Source organism: Sinohyriopsis cumingii, chromosome 10 (genome assembly GCF_028554795.1).
Source record: "Sinohyriopsis cumingii isolate HCF-2022 chromosome 10, ASM2855479v2, whole genome shotgun sequence".
In the NCBI taxonomy this organism is placed as follows: Eukaryota; Metazoa; Mollusca; class Bivalvia; order Unionida; family Unionidae; genus Sinohyriopsis; species Sinohyriopsis cumingii.
The window spans coordinates 3,172,760-3,195,201 of NC_142970.1; the positions used below are offsets into that span (position 1 = coordinate 3,172,760).

Here is a 22,442-nt window from a genome sequence, read left to right on the forward strand (position 1 = left end):
ACTTGAACCCACACAGACAGAGGTGAGATGGCAGTGATCTGTAATGGAGAGCACTTTAGACCACTCGGCCACTCGGGGTCCCCCATATTTTAGATTGTAAACTAGACTAAGGTACATGTAGCTGTTCCAGCACTTAGCCCTTATGTAGCTACAGCCCATATGTACAAGTATTACAGGGGACCAGTCTATCCAGGACTATGAATGACCATAGCATGAGAACAGAGACAGACATCACAGATCTTTATGTAATCATTTGTAACAATGACTATTTAAATAGTAAAGATTATTCTGCTATAAAACAAACATAAAAACAAAAAAAAAATGGAGTCTGGCTACTGGTTTGTAAATTTGGCAGGTGAAGTATATAGTGAAAGATATTATCAACCGTAAACCAGGCTAATGTACATGTCTCAAAATGGCATTGTAGTGCCAAAGTTTAGGTATTGGTCACATATATTGTTTGTCTTTAGAGTTATTCCATATTGCCTGGGGGTGAATAAGGTCTTTGTCTATTAAACTAGTAAGTGAGAACCGTTACCAGGATTCATTTGATAGTGTTAAAGCTTTGTTATGTTTGTTGCCTTTTCCCCCTGATGTTTTAGGGATTACATCCAAGACAAAGCTGTTGTCTATTCAGCTTGTTGCAACTGGGTTCAACTATTTGCTTATAGAGTTAATCTCTTTGTCTTCTGTGAATTAAGCCATTGACTATTGTATCTGAATAAATGATTCTGTTTCTGGATGAGATAATTGTTTCTTTTTATTTCATTAATTATAAATATACAATGATGATGTAAGATTTTTCATATTTTCCCAAAGCTGAGTCAAAACTGTCTTTACAGTAGTTATTACAACTGAGCACTAATAATGTAAACACCTAGTACCTGAATAACAAGAGAAGAACCTCAGACTAAGAAGAGGCAAATTTTAACACTGGAGAAAATTATTGTAACTGGAAGAAGTGAAAAAGAGCAGACCACTTGCAAACTAGTGGTTTAAAAGTTGGTAAAACAAATTTTGGGTGTTATAAAGGAAAAAGAGTAAATCAGAAACGATTTCATATGCTAATACATGTACATGTGATCTTCAGATGTAAATGTGATTTCATGTTTAATGATAGAAGTATATCTTATTGCTATATAATTTTGTTTTCAGATGAATACATACAATACTTGAGCAAGAACTATTATAAAGAGTAGAAGATATGTACATTGATTGTGGTTATTTTTTAAATCGTTATGAAACTGGACCTTGGAAACTGGTCTTTTTGTACAAACCTGTTATGAGAGACCACCTGTTTTGAGAGACCATTTTTTGTTGGCAGAAGGGGCAGTCTCTCATAATAGGTTTTACTGTACTGTCATCATGTATTGATAGTTATTCTTTAATACATTATTGCCAGAGTCCATATTGTAATACATTATTGCCAGAGTCCGTATTCTCTTACACTATTGCCAGTCTGTATTGTGATACATTATTACAAGAGTCTGTATTGTAATACATTATTGCCAGTCTGTATTCCCAGTCTTTATTGTGATACACTATTGCCAGTCTGTATTGTAATACACTATTGACAGTCTGTACTGTGATAAACTATTGCCAGTATGTATTGTGATACACTATTGCAAGAGTATTGTGATACACTATTGCCAGTCTGTATTCCCAGAGTCTCTACTGTGATCCACTATTGCCAGTTTGTATTGTGATAAACTATTGCAAGAATCTGTATTGTGATACATTATTGCCAGAGTAAATATTGAGATTTATTGATACATCAGTGATATCAAACCATCTAGTCAGGACAGTGACCAACATTTATGTCCAGATTTAGTCTTGGCAGTGATTGTTTATGTTCGTACAAATTGGTTACCAGCTTTTAATGTTCACCACCACCACCAGCAGACCCTTGCTCATTTTTGCCATCTTTTTTTCAGGTGCCAGTGCAGTCATGGTTTGATGATATGCAGGATAGTGAATTATTGGACCTTATACCATTTTTTGAAGGGCTGGCCCAAGTTGACAATGTGTATACTGTATTACGGAACTCTAATAACACACACTTGAGTGATTCCTCCTAGTACTGGGAATTCACTGGAAAACTGTGGCCACCCAAATATACTGGACACTGTTCCATATTATCAATTATATATGCAAATACCTGGCACAGATTGTAAAATGTGTCATGTCTGAGCTTCTTTTGCAAGCAGTGAAAGCAAAAATGCTCAAATGATTATTGCTGGATTCGTCGGTTGTGACGGAGGTCTTCCAAACGATGCATATGTACAAAGGCTGATTATTCATCACTTGAAGGAATGAAACCAAACTGTAAAACTTATGTATCCCTGCACCAAGTTCCTAAGGATTAAGCATCCCTCAAAGGAATTTTGAAGAGGATTATGGATTTAATTCAAGCAAATTTCACAGCATTATAAATAAAAATTTATAAAATGAAATATACTATGTTCTTGGAAAACTTGCACTATGTGTACAAGCAATGAAGATATTAAACCAAAATTCCTGTGATGTTCAGAATTTCAAAGATGGTACTGGTTGCTGTTATCATGGAGATGAACTTCAAGGTCAAAGTCTGTATGAGAGTTGGGCACATTTTAGGACAAGACTACAAAAAATTTCTAACTCAGGAATGTTCTCTTGGTGCCTTTATGCACCTTATAAAAAAGGAACCTGAAGTAGAGGGGCTGAGTGCGTCAGGGGGTTAGATTGAAATTGATATCCTATTATAATTTACTTGCTTCCTTCCTTCTATCAGTGAAAAATATTTGCAAGGGATATATAGTATATTTTCCTTCCCTTCATCAGAACTGGACATATTTCAGCATGTGGTATAGGAAACACGATGAGTATTATACTAGTCTTGGTCTAGAATCAAAGCTTAGTAGATTAACTTGCTTTTCAGCACAGCGCAGTACCCCCTCACTTCGTAAATTCACTTCACATATAAATATCCCTAACTAAAATGAGTCATAGGACCAGTTTGACATAATCTGTCACAGTATTAAACTTTTGACATTTTGTAAACTATTTAATCATATTTGTCCACAAAGTCCAATATAGTAATGCATTACAGTAGTTAAATCATTGTTGTCGAGGAAATACCATCATAAATATGCAAATGGCAATGAGTCAGATTTTGTAAGTAATAAATTTCCATGCCTGAACTGTAATGCAGTTTCAGTTTATTTTGTATGCTCGTTTTTGTTCCTGCAGTTATAACTTTTTTAGGAACAAGCACATGTAACATGGAATGATGGGAAATCTCATGGTCTCGCATAAGAAAATAGAAGGATAAATATTTCGTGTGAAAATACAGGAATGCAAAAATTATAAAAATTAGTTTCTACATTTTGTACTTAAGTATGTAACAATACCTATTATTAGTAGTATCCATACTACTTTGCAGAAAATTACAGTAATTTGCATGCCAGTTATTCTTCATCAGCCATGGGCTAAACTTCTAAACAACTGTTTCAGTGGCCTAGTGGTTAGAGCATCCACCTTGGATATGGGAGGTCATGGGTTCGAACCCTGACCTAGTCATACTGAAGACTTATAAAAATGGTACTTACAGCTACCTCGAAAGGCGCTCAGCATTAAGAGGTTAGTGTTAGGACTGGTTGGACTTGTGTCAGGATAATGTGACTGGGTGGGACATAATGGTACATGTCTGCAGCATGATGCCCTAGTGCTAGACATCACTATAAACTGTCACACTGCATACAGCGTAGAAATATGACTGAAAATTTATAAAGCTATGCTAAAAATCAAAATATACACAAACACGCTTCCAAACAATAGTGAAATTCATTTTTACCACCTGTTATTTAGGCTTTCATGATGTCAGATTTGTAATTAAAGTTTCTTGATTTGGTGAAGTATATTTCATATATCTGGAAAGATGTACCTACTTAACCCTGCTGAACTTTGGTTTGATTTGATATACATTTGATTTTCAAATTTTATCTATGTGCCTCCTATAATATTAGTGCTGAGACAATATCATTTCAGTTGTGTATGATCTTCAGTGACTTTTCCTTAGGAAGTATTGTATTATTCGGTACAGTTTTGGTTTCACCTGAAATATGTCTCACCCCTTTACTTCAGGAGCTGATTGTGCATGGTGCCTTAATGCCAAAATAACTGTACCTTTTATTGTAATGCAGATGTTTGTTCAATTTTATTTTATTTTTTAACTTTTCTAGCTTGATATATACCTTTTTACAAGTTTGCTACCAAGTTTCTAATGATATAAGCTATTCTCTAAATGTTTTGAACTTTTTCTAGCTTGATATATGCCTTTTTACAAGTTTGCTACCAAGTTTCAGACTTGATATATATACTTTTACAAGTTCACTACCAAGTTTCAGACTCGATATATATACTTTTACAAGTTCACTACCAAGTTTCAACTTTACTTTTAGAGCAGTCACAACTTTCTTGTTTATTAGCAACTAAATTCTGGTAAGAAATTCATCTGGCATTTTTGTTGCTTCCCAATTAATAAAAATCTTATTCAGAATTATATACAATATTTTGATGAATTTGCCTGATAGCAATTTTTTATATTATGACAACATTACCTGAGAACTTGTTAATGTTTAAGACACAGAGAATTGTATATGAATGTGGGCTGATTGAAAATTTACAGTATGACACCTTTTAAAACTTAATTGATTTTAGGGTCATTTGATTTTATTGAAACTTTTTTGTGCTCTTTTTAATGAAACATTTGTATTTCTCAGATATGTTTGTAATGGATTTGGATGGGTTACCCAAACTCAATAAGGATGAGCAGTTTTCATAAAACGAATATGATAATTTGAGAAAACATCCTCTTGTAACGTTAAGCAGATGAAATTTGTGTGGGAGACAACTCTAGTATCATGTTATTAACCTTTTAGAAATGTGCTTAAATGAAAGGTATGCCTTGTCATTGCATTTCTTCTGTAATTATATGTATTTAACTCAACAGCTTACAATAGAAAGCACTTAAGTAATTATAGGTATTTAACTCATTGGTGTACAATAGAAAGCACTTGGCAAGAAAATGATGTGAACCTAAATCTTTATGCAAGATTCATGTTGCACTTCAGTGTCAAGTTTTATGACTGTATGCAAATGGTATCAAATTTGGGGAAAAAGGAAATATTTGGAATACATTTTGTTACCATTTGAACTTGGTCGTAAACTTGGAGAAAGGGAAATATTCAGTACTGCTGTGCATTTATCTTGAAATATTATATGTTCCTGTTTATATCACTTTGTAGGTAATCATGCACTAATTATTGATGTGATTGTTATTTTTGTTGATGTTTGCATTCATGTAAGAAAGGAAATAGAGATTCTTTAAAAACAATGATGCCAACATAAAGATTCTTTTTAATTGTATTTCAGTACCCATATTACCATGAATTCTTGGAACATTATTTTTCTTCATGTTTGCCCAAACAAACAGTATTTGGTAAAATTTTTAGATTTATCTGATTTATTAATACACTGTATCTACATAATTACGACAAGAAATTGATGAAACTAGATGAAAAGAACAGGAAAACAAGGACTAGAATAATTTCAAATTATTCTCATCCTCAAAAGTCAAGAGATACTAAAGTGGATTTTTTTTCTAATGCATGTTTAGGTAGCAAGCAACTTGCCAACACATATTCAGCAATTATAAGGAGTAGTCTAATTTTGTTGGTGCTCTAATTTTAATTTGATAAATTATCGGTATGCCACAAAATTGAAGAATTTGAAGAATTGTAGACAGTCTGGTAGTTCTATTATTTAATAAGCAAAACTTGTTTGTGACTATCAAAGCAAATGGTGAGATAACATACATCACTGTTCCTGTTGTCATCTAAAAAATTTTACATTTTCAGTCCATTTTTACTCAGCCAGAAATATTAACTTCTGCTGTAAACACATTATCTTATAGTACAAAGTGTATTTTGGATTCATCAGCATTTTAAAATACACAGTAGCAAGAAAAGAATACCTATGATGTCTAGTTGTTGCCATTCAGTATGGCCACTAATACCTATGATGTCTAGTTGTTGCCATTCAGTATGGCCACTAATACCTACGATGTCTAGTTGTTGCCATTCAGTATGGCCACTAATACCTATGATGTCTAGTTGTTGCCATTCAGTATGGCCACTAAGGCAGCATCTTGAAAATCGTATTATTTTAATTCCTTCTGAATAGAAAGTCATATTGATGTGGGGTTTTCACCAAAGGACTTCTTATTATGTTGATCATTTATGAAAATGGTGCTAATCTGAATTCCAATATAGCCACCACATCTACCATCTTGAAAATTTAGTTACTGTAATCACTATTCCTCAATGGTTAGCCATATTGACATGGTGTTTTCACTTCTCATTGTGTCTAGTTGGTCCTAAATACAAATGGTGCCAGTCTGATGTCCCATTTGTCTACCACAGCAGCTAATTTGAAAATGTTGAATATCATAGATGGTTTAAACATTCAGCAGGTAAAAGGACTGAATGGTCCCATCTAGAATTGCTGGACATTTTCTTTGGCTTGTAGGCATTTCAAAGGACTCGTGTTCCATTTAACAGTGGTTATGACCTCAACATTTTAAATAGCTGATTTGTTTTAACTCAGTACTGTGAAGGGAAAAAAAATGTATTCAAAGTCATGATGCAGAGGGCATACCATATTTGTTTTAAAAAAAATATATATGGAATAAAATGTCCTTGTGTCATTTACCAACTCATGTTCACAAAGAAATGAGAGTTTGTAATTTTGTTCTGGTGTCTGTATTGAAAGTCAGATGTCTGTGCTCATGGTTCATGGTTATTTCACATATATTTATTTTGGTATCCTTTCATCTGAATCTTGTCAGAATTTCTTTCCTTGATCACTCCTTTGAAAATTAGGTCATAGTGACAAAACCTTTTGTGTGTGAATTACTAGCTGTTTCCACGTATTTTAGATTTACACTTAGATTTTGTTCCTTGGATTAAGATATGCCTTTTTTTGATCTGCTCAGTGGACATGGTAGTTTTCTACTTTACATTGAAGAGGAATTTCAAATAGTTTGCAGATATGCTAGTACTTGTACTTGTTCAGACCCATTACTTCCATTTAGTTTAATTTCTCTGTGACCACAATATTCCTTGACAGGGCATATAGTGTTGCCAGTGTATATTCAAATGCATGGTACAAATTTAGTTTTCACATTAACTTTGGTTGGCTGGTTTTTACGGGTTTAAAGCCATTTTTTAGCATATAATAGGCTATATATGCCAGCCATTATATTTGGTGGAGGAAGAACTCAGGAAGGACCACTGACATGCAGGAAGCTACTAGCAAGCTTTCTCACTTAACCATGTTGGTCAATCCCAAGACTCGAGCCCACAAAGACAGAGGTGAATAAATTTAACCCAGTTTGATATTTAACTTCTCTCAAATTTGACCAGGTCATGACCCTTTTGTCCTGAATCAGGGTTTCTCAATTGTACAATATTTTTGAGGTCATTCTTGTAGCTTGAAACTTTGGAAGAAATTCTGGTATAACAGATGCATTAGATGTTAATTTATACTAGTTAATACCATTGAATTTCACTTATTTAAATTACTTTGTCTGTCGTATCTTGGTAATTGAGTTTAATTTTATAGTGATATGTGATAATGTAGTACAGTTAATTACTCAAGGTTTAACAGTTTCATTGTGCAGCTTTACTTTAGTATTTCATTATTTTCATTTTGGAAATGGCATTTTCATTGGTAGGTTATATTTGTTTCATCACTCTGTTACTTGAGCCTCATTCAAACAAATGAATTCATGAACTTGTTTTCTACGCTATGATTTCTGATTAAGTGTCTTGATGTAGTTTTTATGATCATAATTAGAAATTGATAAGTGTTCTGTCTGTACTTGAATACTAAATATGTTTTCTTATGTGTGTGGTTAGGAACGTTTTAGATAGTGAGTGTATACAAGTTAATTTATGTTTTATTTTGTTTTATTGTTGGTTAATCTTGACATCCAACTCCATAAGGTAGATTAAGAAATTACTGTGACAGAAAAAGTAAAACAATTCCAGGTCTTGTAAACTGCCAAGACATCATTTTTTGATGTGGTTACTTCATAAACTTAAATTTGGCATATTTATATAACATTTAACTTGTATCTCCATTTTCTGTCTCCTTCACTGACATTTTTCACTGTAATATTCTGTCTTCAGTGTGCTTAAAAATTTTATTAGAACTATAGTGACAACAGTTTGTTTTTCCATGTGATATTTGTTTCTTTAAGTTGTATTTACCATAGTATCTTCAGAGTCTTTTTGTTTTATATTTTTGGTACAACTGACAAGTTTAGTAACAGAATATTTACAAAGAAAGAATTATGCACATGTTAATAATGAGTTACTTTCTATTTCCTGGTTTCATAGAGCAGCTGTTACCTATGTTCCATGTTTATGCTTAATTCAGACTTGATATGATACTGCATTCAATTTTAGTATTATGTACATTAATTCTTCATTTCTTCCCATGTAAGGCTTGTATAAATCAAACTTAGAAACTTGAAGTACTTTAGGCCCAATATTTTTAGTTGAGCTTTGGTTGTTCAGATTGTTGGTCATTAATCAAGAGACGATTCACTGGCTCTGAAGAAAGCCAGTATAAGTGATGCATGCTGTTTTGAGTGTCTAGTTTTAATTGTAACCAGGTTTAGGAATTGTTCTACTTTTTTTGTGGCAATAAACATGCTTAGTATACAATGCAAACTCTCTAAAAGTTTACTATGCTAGTTTGTCCTGACATGGTGAAGCTTTTTAAACAGCCAACTTAACTCATTTTAACTACAGGTATCTCTTGGACTTTAAAAAAAATAAATAAAAAACCTAGGGTCAACATGCCAGTTTTAACTTGCTTCAGTATAGTGGACATGCATTAGGCAGTAAAAGTCCATCAGGTCATGCAGATCTTGGACTTTGATATGTAATGCATTAGACAGTAAAAGTCCATTGAGTGACGCAGATCTTGGAATTTGTTTTGTAATGCATTAGACAGTAAAAGTCCATCAAGTCATGCAGATCTTAGACTTTGTTTTGTAATGCATTAGACAGTAAGAGTCCATTAGGTCATGCAGATCTTGGACTTTGTTTTGTAATGCATTAGACAGTAAAAGTCCATCGAGTCATGCAGATCTTGGAATTTGTTTTGTAATGCATTAGACAGTAAAAGTCCATCGATTCATGCAGATCTTAAGACTTTAACTTATCCAGATATCTTCAATGTGCATGCCATACAGTATGCCATGAAAAAACAATTGTATATTGTTTACGCTTGACCCAAACATGAAGTTTGTCTTTGCTCAGATGTAAACATTTTAAAGTTTGAACATATGTTGCAATCTGTCCCAGATATAACAGTGAACCAGTATAAGAATACGCTGGGGGTATTTTAAAAGTATGTTGCGGAATATTAAAAACATTTGTTTTTAATCTGGTTATTGAATGTAAAAGTATATTAAAATTACCTCATTAACAAAGTAATTTAATAATGATAAAGCTTATAAATGTCTGGATTTGTGTTGAATGCATTTCTTTGTATTCAGTGATTGATAAATTTTCTTTTCTCATTTATTAATCACAGTTGTTGTTTAGTTAAATTATGAACTTGTTGACCTTGCATGAATTTGTTATGATTTATGTATTTCATTTTTTGGATGTAGAGAGATTTATTTCCAAAATTTATTTGGTTGATGAATTTTCTTGTATGCACATATGAAAAATGCACACAGAGAAACAAGGACTAGAGTGAACAGACAGTTTACAAAATAGTCCTTGCCTGATTCTTGATATTTATTCTCTATACATTTTAACGTTTCTGGAAATTATATGATTTTACTCTAATTTTATTGTGGTATGGTACCGTGCTTTTACTGTAAAAGCATTATTCCTGTCATGGAAGTGTTTTCTGTAACAAAATATACTTTAATCAAATTATTTTGTGAGATTTAAAGTGATATAGAAAAGAAATGACCATTATGGAATTTAAAAAACAATAAATTGAAATATACTGATGGAGTTATAGTGCTAGTTTTAATGTGTACATGAATGTACCTGTATTTTGATGTTATGCCTAAGCAACATTCTTTTTGATCAAAACTTGCAAAATCCTTCTCCTTACTGAGCACACATTATCCAATCCAGGCTGCCAAACCTGCCTGGAGATAATGATTTTCTTGGAACTTAACCGCTGTGTATTTTTTGTTTCATTACTTCTTGACATTAAAGGGTTATTTCAATCTAACAAAAAAAAAACCCACATATATATATATGCATTGTTCAGTGTGACCATGTTGGTAGAGACAATGCACCTTCCAAGAAGAGAGCTACCAATAAAGACAAAGGAAGCTTACTCTTCTAGTATGTAAATGTGCCTGCTGGTGATCTTGGCTATGTCAGTGAGCAGCTTATTTTCAGCTTAAGCAAACCTCATGAACTTGTCCAGTATTACATTGAATATATAGTATATGATTGGCAAGGTTAATAATTTCCACAATATGCTTATTTATCTTAAAAAAGCAAATTTTATTTTTATTACCAGAATACAAATTATCAAGATTGTCACATTGTTTAGATGAAAATTTAGTTTTGCACAAAAGATTGTGTGCATAGTAGACACGTTCACTAAGTTAATTGTTGAGAGCCATATTTATTCGCTATAGTTCCATGTCCTGAAATTTCTTTTGTAGTTATTGTCTTGCATTTTGGTGACGGAGAGGACAATGACATCAACGATGTAAGTTTTTGTTGTGGAACAGATTTCCTCTCCTAAGATTGTACAGTTAATGGAGAGAATTAAGCTTGAAGTTACATTTACAAAGATGTTTTTGGGCCAATAGGGTTATAATAAAATATTAGAATAATTTACCTACTAAATATGTGTCAGTGACAGACTCAATTGGACTGTATTCTCAAAAATGAAATGATGCTGAAATATGAATTTAGTCTGTTCATTTGGATTCTTTTTTTATACATATGAAAGAAACAAAAAATACAAGTGTTAGAATAAATGGGGTTTCACTGTGAATATTTCATATATTTAGCACATTTTCATTAAAGTTTTTATTTCCTGTTTAAAAACAAAATGTACATTGTGGGTCCATTGGGCTTGTCAGAGAGAATTATGTAAATCAAAGCACCGTTCATAGAAAGACGAGATGTTATGTGGAATCTTGGTTATGCATAAATGTTAATGTATATGTAATATAGAGTAAAAACTGTATATAGACAAATTAATAGAGGACATTATTATTTTTGCTACTCAAAAGTCATTGTAATAGAGATAATTAATAGTATAATTATATTAAATATATAGACTGTATTATCAGTATACATGTAGATAAATACCAAGAGTCTGCTCCTTCAAACTATGAAACTTGTTACTTCATTAAGCTCATGTATATAATTTAATCTTAATAAATGCATTGATCAATAACTGATATTTAAATAAAATTATACCAAGATGAAATCATAATTGTCATTTTTGTGATATTTATCTTGTTGAAATGTTGTCCAAGATACTTTTTGGCATACCAAACCATGTCAGTGTCAGAGAGAAAACTTCTCTTATAACATAATGTGCAGATGTTAAATTATTTTTGGGGGTGGTTATCCATTGTATTTCATATTTTTGAGCTTTGATGATTCATTGTTTGTTGGCTGTCTGATCAGAAGGGTATATGATCAGTTCCAAATATCAGACCAGCTACCACAGTGTCCTTGTGCCATAAAATAAACCAAATACTGTTATAGTTCTGAATCAGATCTTTGTGATTGGATGGCCGCTTTGTTTTCTATTGTATAATAACATTTATCCACCAACAATGTACTGGCAGATCAGAATTGAGCTGTTTTTGAATATATGATGTGATGAATCAATCTTGCATGATTTGAAGCAAATAGTGGCAGATCAGTCAAGTTATTCATCACCATGCACAATTTAAAATCAGCAAATGCAAATCCCTCAAGATACTCATCCATGTATACAACTTGAAGAAATCATTGGCAGATCAGCATCAAGTTACTTGTGGTGTATCACATACAAGCAAACAGTTGCAGATCAGCATCAAGTTACTTGTGGTGCATCACATACAAGCAAACAGTTGCAGATCAGCATCAAGTTACTTGTGTATCACATACAAGCAAACAGTTGCAGATCAGCATCAAGTTACTTATGGTGCATCACATACAAGCAAACAGTTGCAGGTCAGCATCAAGTTACTTGTGGTGTATCACATACAAGCAGACAGTTGCAGATCAGCAACAAGTTACTGGTGGTGTATCACATACAAGCAAACAGTTGCAGATCAGCAACAAGTTACTGGTGGTTTATCACATACAAGCAAACAGTTGCAGATCAGGGTCAAGTTACTGGTGGTGTATCACATACAAGCAGACAGATGCAGATCAGCATCAAGTTACTTGTGGTGTATCACATACAAGCAGACAGTTGCAGATCAGGGGGGTCATTCATATTATGTGAATGCTCTTTTTATTTGGGAAAAATACATCAAACACTTTAAACTTTTTTTTATTCTTTGTGAATTTTGATTGCATTCGAACCATTTATTGTTTAGAAGCCTGTCCATTCATTGACTGCATTTGAACCATTTGCATTGTCCATGGATTGCAATGTACATTGACATAGAAGCCTGTCCATGGATTGGTCACAGCAATCTACTTTATATTTATGACTACAAGAAACAGGTATGAGTAGAAATACGTGTTTAGTTGTAAATGATAGATTTTATGAAGATTTATTTTCTGTAATAATGACATGACTTTTATACAGATATGTAGTTTTTTAAAAATAAATTGACAATCCAAAAAGTGAGTATGGTGAGCTAGCTTACAGTGTAGGCTGGTATTTAGAATATTCCAATGCTTTATGTTTAAAAGAATGGCATACAATTGAATTGTCTCATATCAAGCACTATATTTACTTGTGTAGAAGACGCATCCAATCATACACATCTGGAAATTTGGGCGAGGATCTGGGCCGTTTTTTATTTTAAGTATTGAAATCTGGGATGCTGGCCTGGAAATATATTAATAAAATTTGTGCTTGAGATTGGCTTGGTTTTTTGTGTGTTACCAATCATGAATGAGTTACTTTGGACAGCTCAGTTCTGATTGGCTAGCCAATAGTGGAAAGTCAATCTCTGTCTCAATTTTATTATCTCGAGGCCTGGTGCATTGCTGAGTGTGCTGTTTGATTTTGGTTGAGTATAATACACAAGAAACATATGACTGTAAATAACTGCTGCATCTCCACATGTAAACTAATCCGATATGGTATGTAGAAGCCTGACTCGATTAGATCTCTTTGTACTGTACTAGTGGGAATTTCTGCTGCTAATATCCAGTATTTACATAACCTTTCAGCACAGGACTCTGAGTGGTCTATTTAAAGTGCTTGCCTTTACCAATTGCTGCCATTTCATCTTTGTGGGTATGTGAGAAAGCTTACCACTAGCTTCCTATGGGTCGGTACTTTATACTGGGGTTTTCCAGGGTTCTTCCTCCACTAGTTAGGGGACCCCAAGTGGTCACCCTTACAGATCACTGCCATCTCACCTCTGTATGTGTGGGTTTGAGTCTCGGGCTCGGCTAACTTGGGTACACGAGAACTCTCACTTGCCGGTAGCTTCTCGTGGGTTGGTGGGGTTTTCCAGGGTTCTTCCTCCACCATTTACACTTGCCGCCATGTATAGCCTATCTTGTGCTGAAAAATGGTGTTAAACCTTACAACAACAACCAACTCCACTAGTTATACTGGTCACCATGTAAAGTCTATCGTGTGCTGATAAACTGCATCACATCCACAACACCACCACCATCCATTCTGCTTAATTTAAGAAAAAAAATGTTTTTACATACATACATGAGCAAAAGCAAAAGTATTTAGTTAAACTTTATTTAGACTTTCTTGATAGATTGGTCTCCAGTGTGTAATCCTCAGATCTCAAGCAAGGCCACCCCCAGTGTAGTGCATTTTTAGAACATCATCCCTCTCATGAGAAGCAACCTCTTGTACAAGACCATCTGTTTATTGCAAAGGGCTCGTGTGGGATTATTGAAGTTTATGGTCACACAACAACCATTTAACTTGGTGAGGGATAGAATGAAATAGTAAAACACCTTTATCACCAAACAAGGTTGCACATGTATGATTTTGGTTAACATTTTCTAAATTTATACTTTGATTTTATATTTTTTTCTGATAGGTTTAATGTAAAAACACGTTTTGATTAATGACATAATCGAGATTTACACAAAAAATCTTGCAGAAATTCCCCCATACAGGTGAACAAAGAATGCTGAATGATTGAGCTTGCCATTCTGGGCAGGGTACATTAAACCACTAGAAAAATAATCTGCTGTTTGATTCATGATTGTGTGCATGCCCTTCTATGATTATTCTTTGCCAGTAGAATTCTCAGATTATAAATAATTTGGTTTTCATCATATTTTCTTAAGTTGTGCCTTCTCATTTATTATATAATGTATGATAATGAAAAACTTAATATATATGAATCATGTATTCAAATTTGTATGATACAAAATTCAGAGAAGAAAATAAAATATTGATCAACCATTTTTGTTATTTCTAACTTCTTTTCCTTTCTACAAGAACAGAGAAGAAAACCTAGAACTGACAGTTCTTAACAAGCTACAGAAAACACTACCGTTTTAAGTATCAACCAGCTACAGAAAACACTACCGTTTTAAGTATCAACCAGCTACAGAAAACACTACCATTTTAAGTATCAACCAGCTACAGAAAACACTACCGTTTTAAGTATCAACCAGCTACAGAAAACACTACAGTTTAAAGTTGATACTAACTAGCTGAGGACGATTTACCTGTAAAATGTTCAGAGTTTTTCAGTAAGTGTCCAAACAAACAATCAAAAATCACAAAGAATTATTGGCTGGCATGCATTTTCTTCTTGCTACTCTCGTTGAACATTTATCCACAAGTAAATGTAGGGCTCCAGCTGGCAGAGTGGCATAAAGTGCTCCAGTCACTGCCATCTTACCTCTGTCTTGACCAATGTGGGTATGTGAGAAAGCTTCTCATAGGTTGGTGGTTCTTTCTGGGGTTTACCCGGGTTCTTCCTCCACCATTTTTACTGGCCGCCATGTATAGCCTATCTTGTGCTGAAAAATGTATTTAAACCCTACAACAACAACAACAACCTCTGTCTGTGTGGGTTTGAGCCTTAGGCTCGACCAATGTAAGTATGAGGGAAAGCTTGCCATTAACATCCCATGGGTCAGTGGTTTTTATTGGGATTTTCCCTCTACCAACTAAATGGGCTGCCATGTGCTGAAAAAATGGCATTGAACCCCACACAAGATGTATGGATAATTAAATAGAATAATATAAGAATATGCAACCACAACAGAAAGAACGAACAAGCAATGTATGGGAGGTCATATATTCCTAATTTTCCAATTGCTCGTACAAGTTTTGTTAACTTGATCATTGTCAGTTGAAGACTGTCATTGTGACAATTGAAATTATATTAGAATTTCTCATTTTTGACTGGGGATGGGGTGGCTGAGTGGCCTTTACTAATCACTGCTGTCTCACCTCTGAGTGTTTCTTAGTCGAGGGTGTGGCCAATGTTGGTATGTGAGGAAGCTTACTGGAAGCTTACTGTGGGTCGTTGTTTCTTACAGGGGTTTTCTGGGGTTCTTCCACAACTCGTTAGACTGGCCAAAATTCACTGTGTGCTCAAGAATAATGTTAAACTCGTACCTAAATCAACATTAACTTTTTACCATTTAATAATAGGAATTAGTCCCATCATATATCCAGCCTCCTCCAGGGCTAACTGCACTAAATTTCACTTTGGTGCTGGTAGACAAGTGCCTACATTTGTTTGCATTAAACGATAAGTACCATATTCCATCCAAAACTCACTGTAGGCTTAAAAACAATAATTCCAATTAACATGAGTAAATTTGTCAAGCTGAAAACTTGTGATCACTGATGGCAAGTTTATACCAAGTTTATAAGAGTTAAATCCCCTTGTCTATGATGGGAACTCTCCTCCCCATATGTTATCTTTTTCCCCTAGTATGGTTGTGCACTAGATTTCTTTTTAGTTCTTACTTAAAATCATACATTTACTATGCACAAAAATTTAGCAAATTTCACACACAAATTTAGGTTATCAAAATTTTCTCATTTAAAATATGCACGGATTATTAATTAATCTGGCTATCGAGTATTCATTGAAACTAATTTAAATATACCCATTGCAAAACAGTGGTAGCTTTGCTATGAATTACCCATACAAAAATAAGTGGTAGCTTTGCTATGAATTACCTATACAAAAATAAGTCATGCCAAATGCATGTCTTCAGAGTTCTTTAATGCATCTGTCTAACCAGTCAAATCTGACAATGGCTGCAAATGGTCCAGAGAACACAGCAACATTCGCAAGTTGACAAGATTTACAACTGCATCTTAAGAAACAGATTTTTGACATGTCCTACACCAATGATGAGAACTTCATTTTAAAGTCAACATTATTTTTGTCATCAGCTTTTCAAACTGCACAGCCAAATGAATGTAGTGTTCCAATTAGACTTCACCACGCCAAATTATGGAGCTTACAAATGGAACAACTTCTATAGACATTCTTCCAAATAATACTAGTATTTATGCATTTATCCATGTAGAACATGCACTGAACTGTGAAAAGCACTGAACTGCGAAAAGCACTGAACCAGATCCATTCATGGCCAATCAGTCATTATTGACTCAGAAACTGAATGGATATAGTTGACTGATCTACCGGCACATTCTGGTACGAATTCCGTTTGCATTTTTGCTGCTCAATTAAATATAAATACAGTAGTAGCATTAGTGATGAATTTGCTGATGTACAGTGTAATAATCAGAACTGTATACAGTCCTTTTATATACAAGATTAGCTGATAAGTTAATAATCAGAACTGTATACAGTCCTTTTATATACAAGATTAGCTGATGTACAGTGTAATAATCAGAACTGTATACAGTCCTTTTATATACAAGATTAGCTGATGTACAGTGTAATAATCAGAACTGCATACAGTCCTTTTATATACAAGATTAGCTGATGTACAGTGTAATAATCAGAACTGCATACAGTCCTTTTATATACAAGATTAGCTGATGTACAGTGTAATAATCAGAACTGCATACAGTCCTTTTATATACAAGATTAGCTGATGTACAGTGTAATAATCAGAACTGCATAGTCCTTTTATATACAAGATTAGCTGATGTACAGTGTAATAATCAGAACTGCATACAGTCCTTTTATATACAAGATTAGCTGATAAGTGAATTTTCAGACTTCAAAAATTAATGTCAATAAAGCATATTATTTGGATGCATTTATGTTCTTCATCATGAATTGCTAAATCATTTGTAGTCTGAAAGCTAGAGATACTTTGAGAACGAAAAGATAGTTTGTAACAAAGTACAATATAACATGAATTTGTATTTAGTTTTGTTACTGTGATTTATTTAAGTTTTGTTGGTATGAATTTTTGTGGCTTTTCAGAAACTGAATTTTGTTCTGTATTTAAATATTTGGATTCTGGAAGGGTCTATAATGTTATGGTTTGTAGGAACTACAAAATCCCTCCCCCAGTCTGTACTCAACAAACAATATTACATTCAGAATGTATTTGTAGCAGTCTGGTTTTCCAGAATGAATTTTTCCAAATAATACATGTGAAATGTTTATCTTTGAAAATTTAGTTTTTTTTTAGAAAGATAGTTGTAAATAAGCTCAATAAATAGTGTAATAACAATTCTGAGCCAGTCCGGACAGTGCAAGATCTTGATGGTGAAGTCTTTAATGTTAAGAAGTAATGGGGTAGCCTTATTTGTCTCCTGTACATTTTATATGCATGCTATTTTGCAAGGAGCATTCATCTTGTATAGCTTTTCGTTGTTTACATCTTTTCAACATTTCATACTCTCATCTCATACTTCTTTTCTTAACATATTGTGAATACAGACAGAATTTAACAGACCCATTTATAGTGCTGGGGTGTGCTAAAATATTTGTTTGCCTGGTTTATAAATTAATAGTATTTATACATGTTGTTTTTGTAATACTTTTGATCCATTATCCTTCATTTTCTGCCCAATATATTCTTCTCTATTTAACCATTAACTCCCATCTTTTGCAAATAAGAACCACAGTTTTGTTGTTTTGGTGGAATGGTGTTTCACTAACAGTGATCAGCACATACTTTTGTACCCTGAGACAAATTACCCTGCCTAAATATTACTCTGCATACAAACAATTGCCCTGCATATAAATTACACTGCAGACAATTACCCTGCATATAAATTTGAGACCAATCACCCTGCATACAAATTAACCTGCAAATTACCTTGTTTATAAATTACCCTGCATACAAATTATGGACAAATTACCCTGTGCACAAATTCCCTGCATACAAAAGTACATACTACTGACTTACATACATAACTTCACCATGTATGAAGGACACAAGGATGAAAGGGACAAGAGTAATGCAATAAGTTTTCCTGTAATCTTTGGGGAAAGTGTGCTGGCATCACAACATTCCACTTTCCCATACAAGTGGGTGGGTAGGGGAGAGATAAACAACATTTCCACTTCACTTTAATATTCTCCACATTCTGGAACAGGGCATGGGATACAAATGTTATTACAAAGTTTTTTCGGTAAAGTCCATATCTTGAAAAAGTACTTCTATCCTGCTGTCATGAAACTCAATACGTCACTGCATGAAAAGAGAGTGGCATGAAGCTTGATACATCACTGCATCAACGAGGATACTGTCATGAAACTTGATATAAAAATATAATGACTAGAGTTGACTTCTATGCAGACCTGCTTTTATGCTGGAAGTATTAAGAGACATGTTGATTTATTCCAAGGGTGTGGGATTGTGTACATAAAGCAAACATCAGTTTCTTATGTTAGTTTAATAGAAATAAGACATTCAATAGAAGAAAAGGTTTCATACATACGGGGAATGATAATTCCTATGACAAACTTGCCAGCTAAACTAAAAATAATTTTCAGATAAGGAAACTGCTAAGTAACTATTCTAATTCTGATATAGGAGAAAAATGAAAATTCTGAATTCTGTGTACAATATAATCTATATTAGGTGTGTAATCCTCATATATATATATATATATATATATATATATATATATATATATATATATATATATATATATGTGTGTGTGTGTGTGTGTGTGTGTGTGTGTGTAGTTGTACCATATATGCCCAGATAATAGAAATTACTTGCGATAGAGTTTACATTAAGCACAGTAACATTCAAACACATAAAAGACAACTTTAAGCTGTTGGATTTCCATGATTTACAGACCGGAACCAAACCAAGTTTGCTTCAACAGCCCCATAATTATTGCAATGGTTGGGACTTTGGTATCAAATGCATAAACATTTTCAGCAAATTTGCCTCATTGTGGATTTTTTCAATTGAGTTAGACCAAATAAAAAAATAATGCTCTTTTTGACAACCATTTTTCAACTTGTTTCAAATGATTTCAGATAAATTATGTCCAGATACCAACCATTTTTAGCCTTTGTTATTAATATCAATAGCAACGGAAAAGAAAAGGCTAAAATTGGTAGGTTTCTGGCCCTGCTGCAAAAGAAATCACTCAAAATGGAAGAAAAGTGGTTGAAGAACACTGTAAGAGAACCAGCCCAATGTTCCAGATCACCAAGATCGGGCAACTCTGCTGATAACACCCATTAGCTCCAAAGTCTTCACTATTACTAAACTTGGGACTTAAAGAACTAAGTTAACCTTACCAAACCATTACTAAACCTATAACAGAAAACAGCGTCAAACATCTAAAACACAGTTCAGATCTGCAGTTTTGCTCAGTTTTTTATGCACAGCTTTAAGAAACAGCTATGTACAATTTCAGGCGTTGTAAACTGTATACAATGATGAAAGTTATCATTCTACTAATTTCCACAGGCATGTATGTCATACTGCCTTAATCATCGTGGAGAGTACAATTCTCCACAGTCCTGCACATGGGATACCTCCTTAATCTTCAGGGACACTCCTCAAATATATCTGGGAAAATATCCCCCCAAATTTATAAAAAAAAAAATCAAACCAGGACTTGCATGTGGAGCCCTTTCTTAAAAGATAAACTTGAGCTAAAACTTGACAACTCCTTTAACACCACTAGAAAAGTGACTGCTATAGATTGCTTTCCATTGATATGGGTCTGACACGAATCTCCATGAAGGCTGACACATTAGTATGAAATCTTATAATGCCATCAACACAGCTAGAACTCAATATCTTGCTTTATGATGATTGGGTCCAACAAGAATCTCCCCAAAGGCTGTTCCAGAAGTACCACATGCATGCCACAGAGTGCTGTAAAGGTAGCTGTATGCCACAGAGTGCTGTAAAGGTAGCTGTATGTCAGAGAGTACTGTACATGCAGCTGTATGTCACAGAGTTCTATACAAATAGCTAGCTTGTCACTGTTGTATATTAAAGTTATATGCCACAGGTATGTTGTATATGTAGCTTCTTTGAAAGGTTTCCAAAATAATGCACAAATGTTACTGCTGTTCTGATTACTATAAATACACTGACCATGAACTTATCCTTCCCAAGGGTTTACACAAGGGTTCCATGTGCAAGACTTCTCAGGTAAACTATTCTGAAAGAAAAAAAGCAAATGCTTAGTATCATTCATTTTTGAAAATACAAAGAAGGCCTTTACTCAAGAACATGAAACCCCTCACCAACTCAAGCACACCTTGTGTAGTTGATCATATAGACTGGTGTGGAGAAAAATACCATGAGCCACTCAAGCCTGAAAATTAGGTCGTATTTACCTACAATTGGTATGGTTTAGTTACTCTCCTTGAGATGCAATCACATACCAATATTTATGAGTGCAGGAGAAATAGGTTCCATGATATTTTGGGGATAATGAACATATGGCTGATAATATAAAAGTCACTCAAGCATAACATTTAGGTTATAATTACCCAGTTTCATTACAACTGTCACAGTGTTACTTTCTTGGAGATGCATCAACAGATCTATTTTCATCAGTGTATGTTAAATGGGGTCAAAGATATAGTGTGTACAACAAAAATGGCTAAACTACAAATGTCACTTGAGCATCGAAATGGGGTCATAATGACCTAGTTTTGATATGGCTAAGTTACTTTTGCTGAGATGTATCCAGATTATTGTCAACAGATGGTGAAATTGGGTCTAAGATACTGATGGTGTAATGAACAGCTGATGAAAATACAAATAGTCACTCAAGTGTAAAAACTGGTTCACTGACTTAAGTTTTGGAATGGTTGAGTTACTTTTGCAGAGATGTATCCATGTATCAAATTTCATGAGTGTAAGTGAAACTGGATCCAAGACAAGAGATGAAAATACTGAAGTCATTCAAGCGTGAAGCTGGGACACACTGACCTTGGTACAGTTGAGTTACTTTCATTGAAATGCCTTGTCATCTAACCAGATAATTATAGACCTTTCATGGTTTTGTTCTTGAAAAAAAAAAAACAACACTTCATAAGTTTTTAGAGTTTCATGATTGAGTCCATGCTATTGAACTACAGACCATTCTTTTTATCTTCACGCTCTTACTGAAATTTAAATTATTAATTTTCACTTTCGACACTGTTTGGAGATGTTATTTTTGTCGTTTCTACATAATTTCATGATTATGGACTAGATTTATGTGTGCCAATTCTACATGAAGTAAATCGGATTTCAGCTGCAATGGAGCAGTGTATTGACATCTGCAAGTGTGTTTCTGTTCTGTCACTGAATGTTTGAAATCATAATGTGGGAAAAATATGAACTCTTTCAATTACAATCATCAAAAGGATGCTATGGAATATAATGTTCATTTCATTTTGAGTACAGTAAGGAGGGTGTAGTTGCACTTGGAATATAGTTGAAATTACAGTACAATTTCAAAATGTGTAATCAAGCTTGAGAACCCATGACATGGCTCATGTAATTCGGATATGGAGAAATAAGGAAGTAAGTATATTTTTTGCCATTCTTATTACCAGCTAAAGAAGACAGTTTATGCTTTGTCACTTGCATGTTATTTGTAGGGACCCAGCAATTTTATGAAATCTGGCATCTGTGACCCACCTAAATCTGAAACATAGTATCTAAAAAGTTAACATGGAATGTAGCAAAGCAGCTAGTATGTGGCAGACCATGAAACATCTGCTTTAGTTCAATCAGAAACAAATTTAATCAGCCAAAAAGTAAAGTGCCTACTGTGTGAATGTACATGATTTGTTTACAAAGTAGTTA

At 33.8% G+C, this 22,442-nt stretch overlaps 2 protein-coding genes across 5 annotated transcripts in view; one reads left to right on the top strand and one right to left on the bottom strand.

Annotated features, from left to right (window-relative positions):
- The window catches only part of LOC149789497 (carboxy-terminal domain RNA polymerase II polypeptide A small phosphatase 1-like), a 61,968-nt gene extending 47,309 nt beyond the window's left edge, over nucleotides 1–14,659 (top strand). For both annotated transcript variants that reach the window (XM_089971529.1, XM_089971528.1), the window contains exon 7: nucleotides 1,935–14,659. In XM_089971529.1, coding sequence (XP_089827655.1) covers nucleotides 1,935–2,078 — 144 coding nt within the window. In that variant the 3' untranslated portion in view covers nucleotides 2,079–14,659. The remainder of the gene's footprint in view (nucleotides 1–1,934) is intronic.
- Nucleotides 14,660–18,949: 4,290 nt separating this feature from the next.
- Nucleotides 18,950–22,442, bottom strand: part of LOC149789498 (uncharacterized) — a 59,074-nt gene continuing 55,581 nt past the window's right edge. For all 3 annotated transcript variants that reach the window (XM_089971522.1, XM_089971524.1, XM_089971523.1), the window contains exon 8: nucleotides 18,950–20,799. In XM_089971522.1, the coding sequence (XP_089827648.1) occupies nucleotides 20,740–20,799 (60 nt within the window). In that variant the 3' untranslated portion in view covers nucleotides 18,950–20,739. The remainder of the gene's footprint in view (nucleotides 20,800–22,442) is intronic.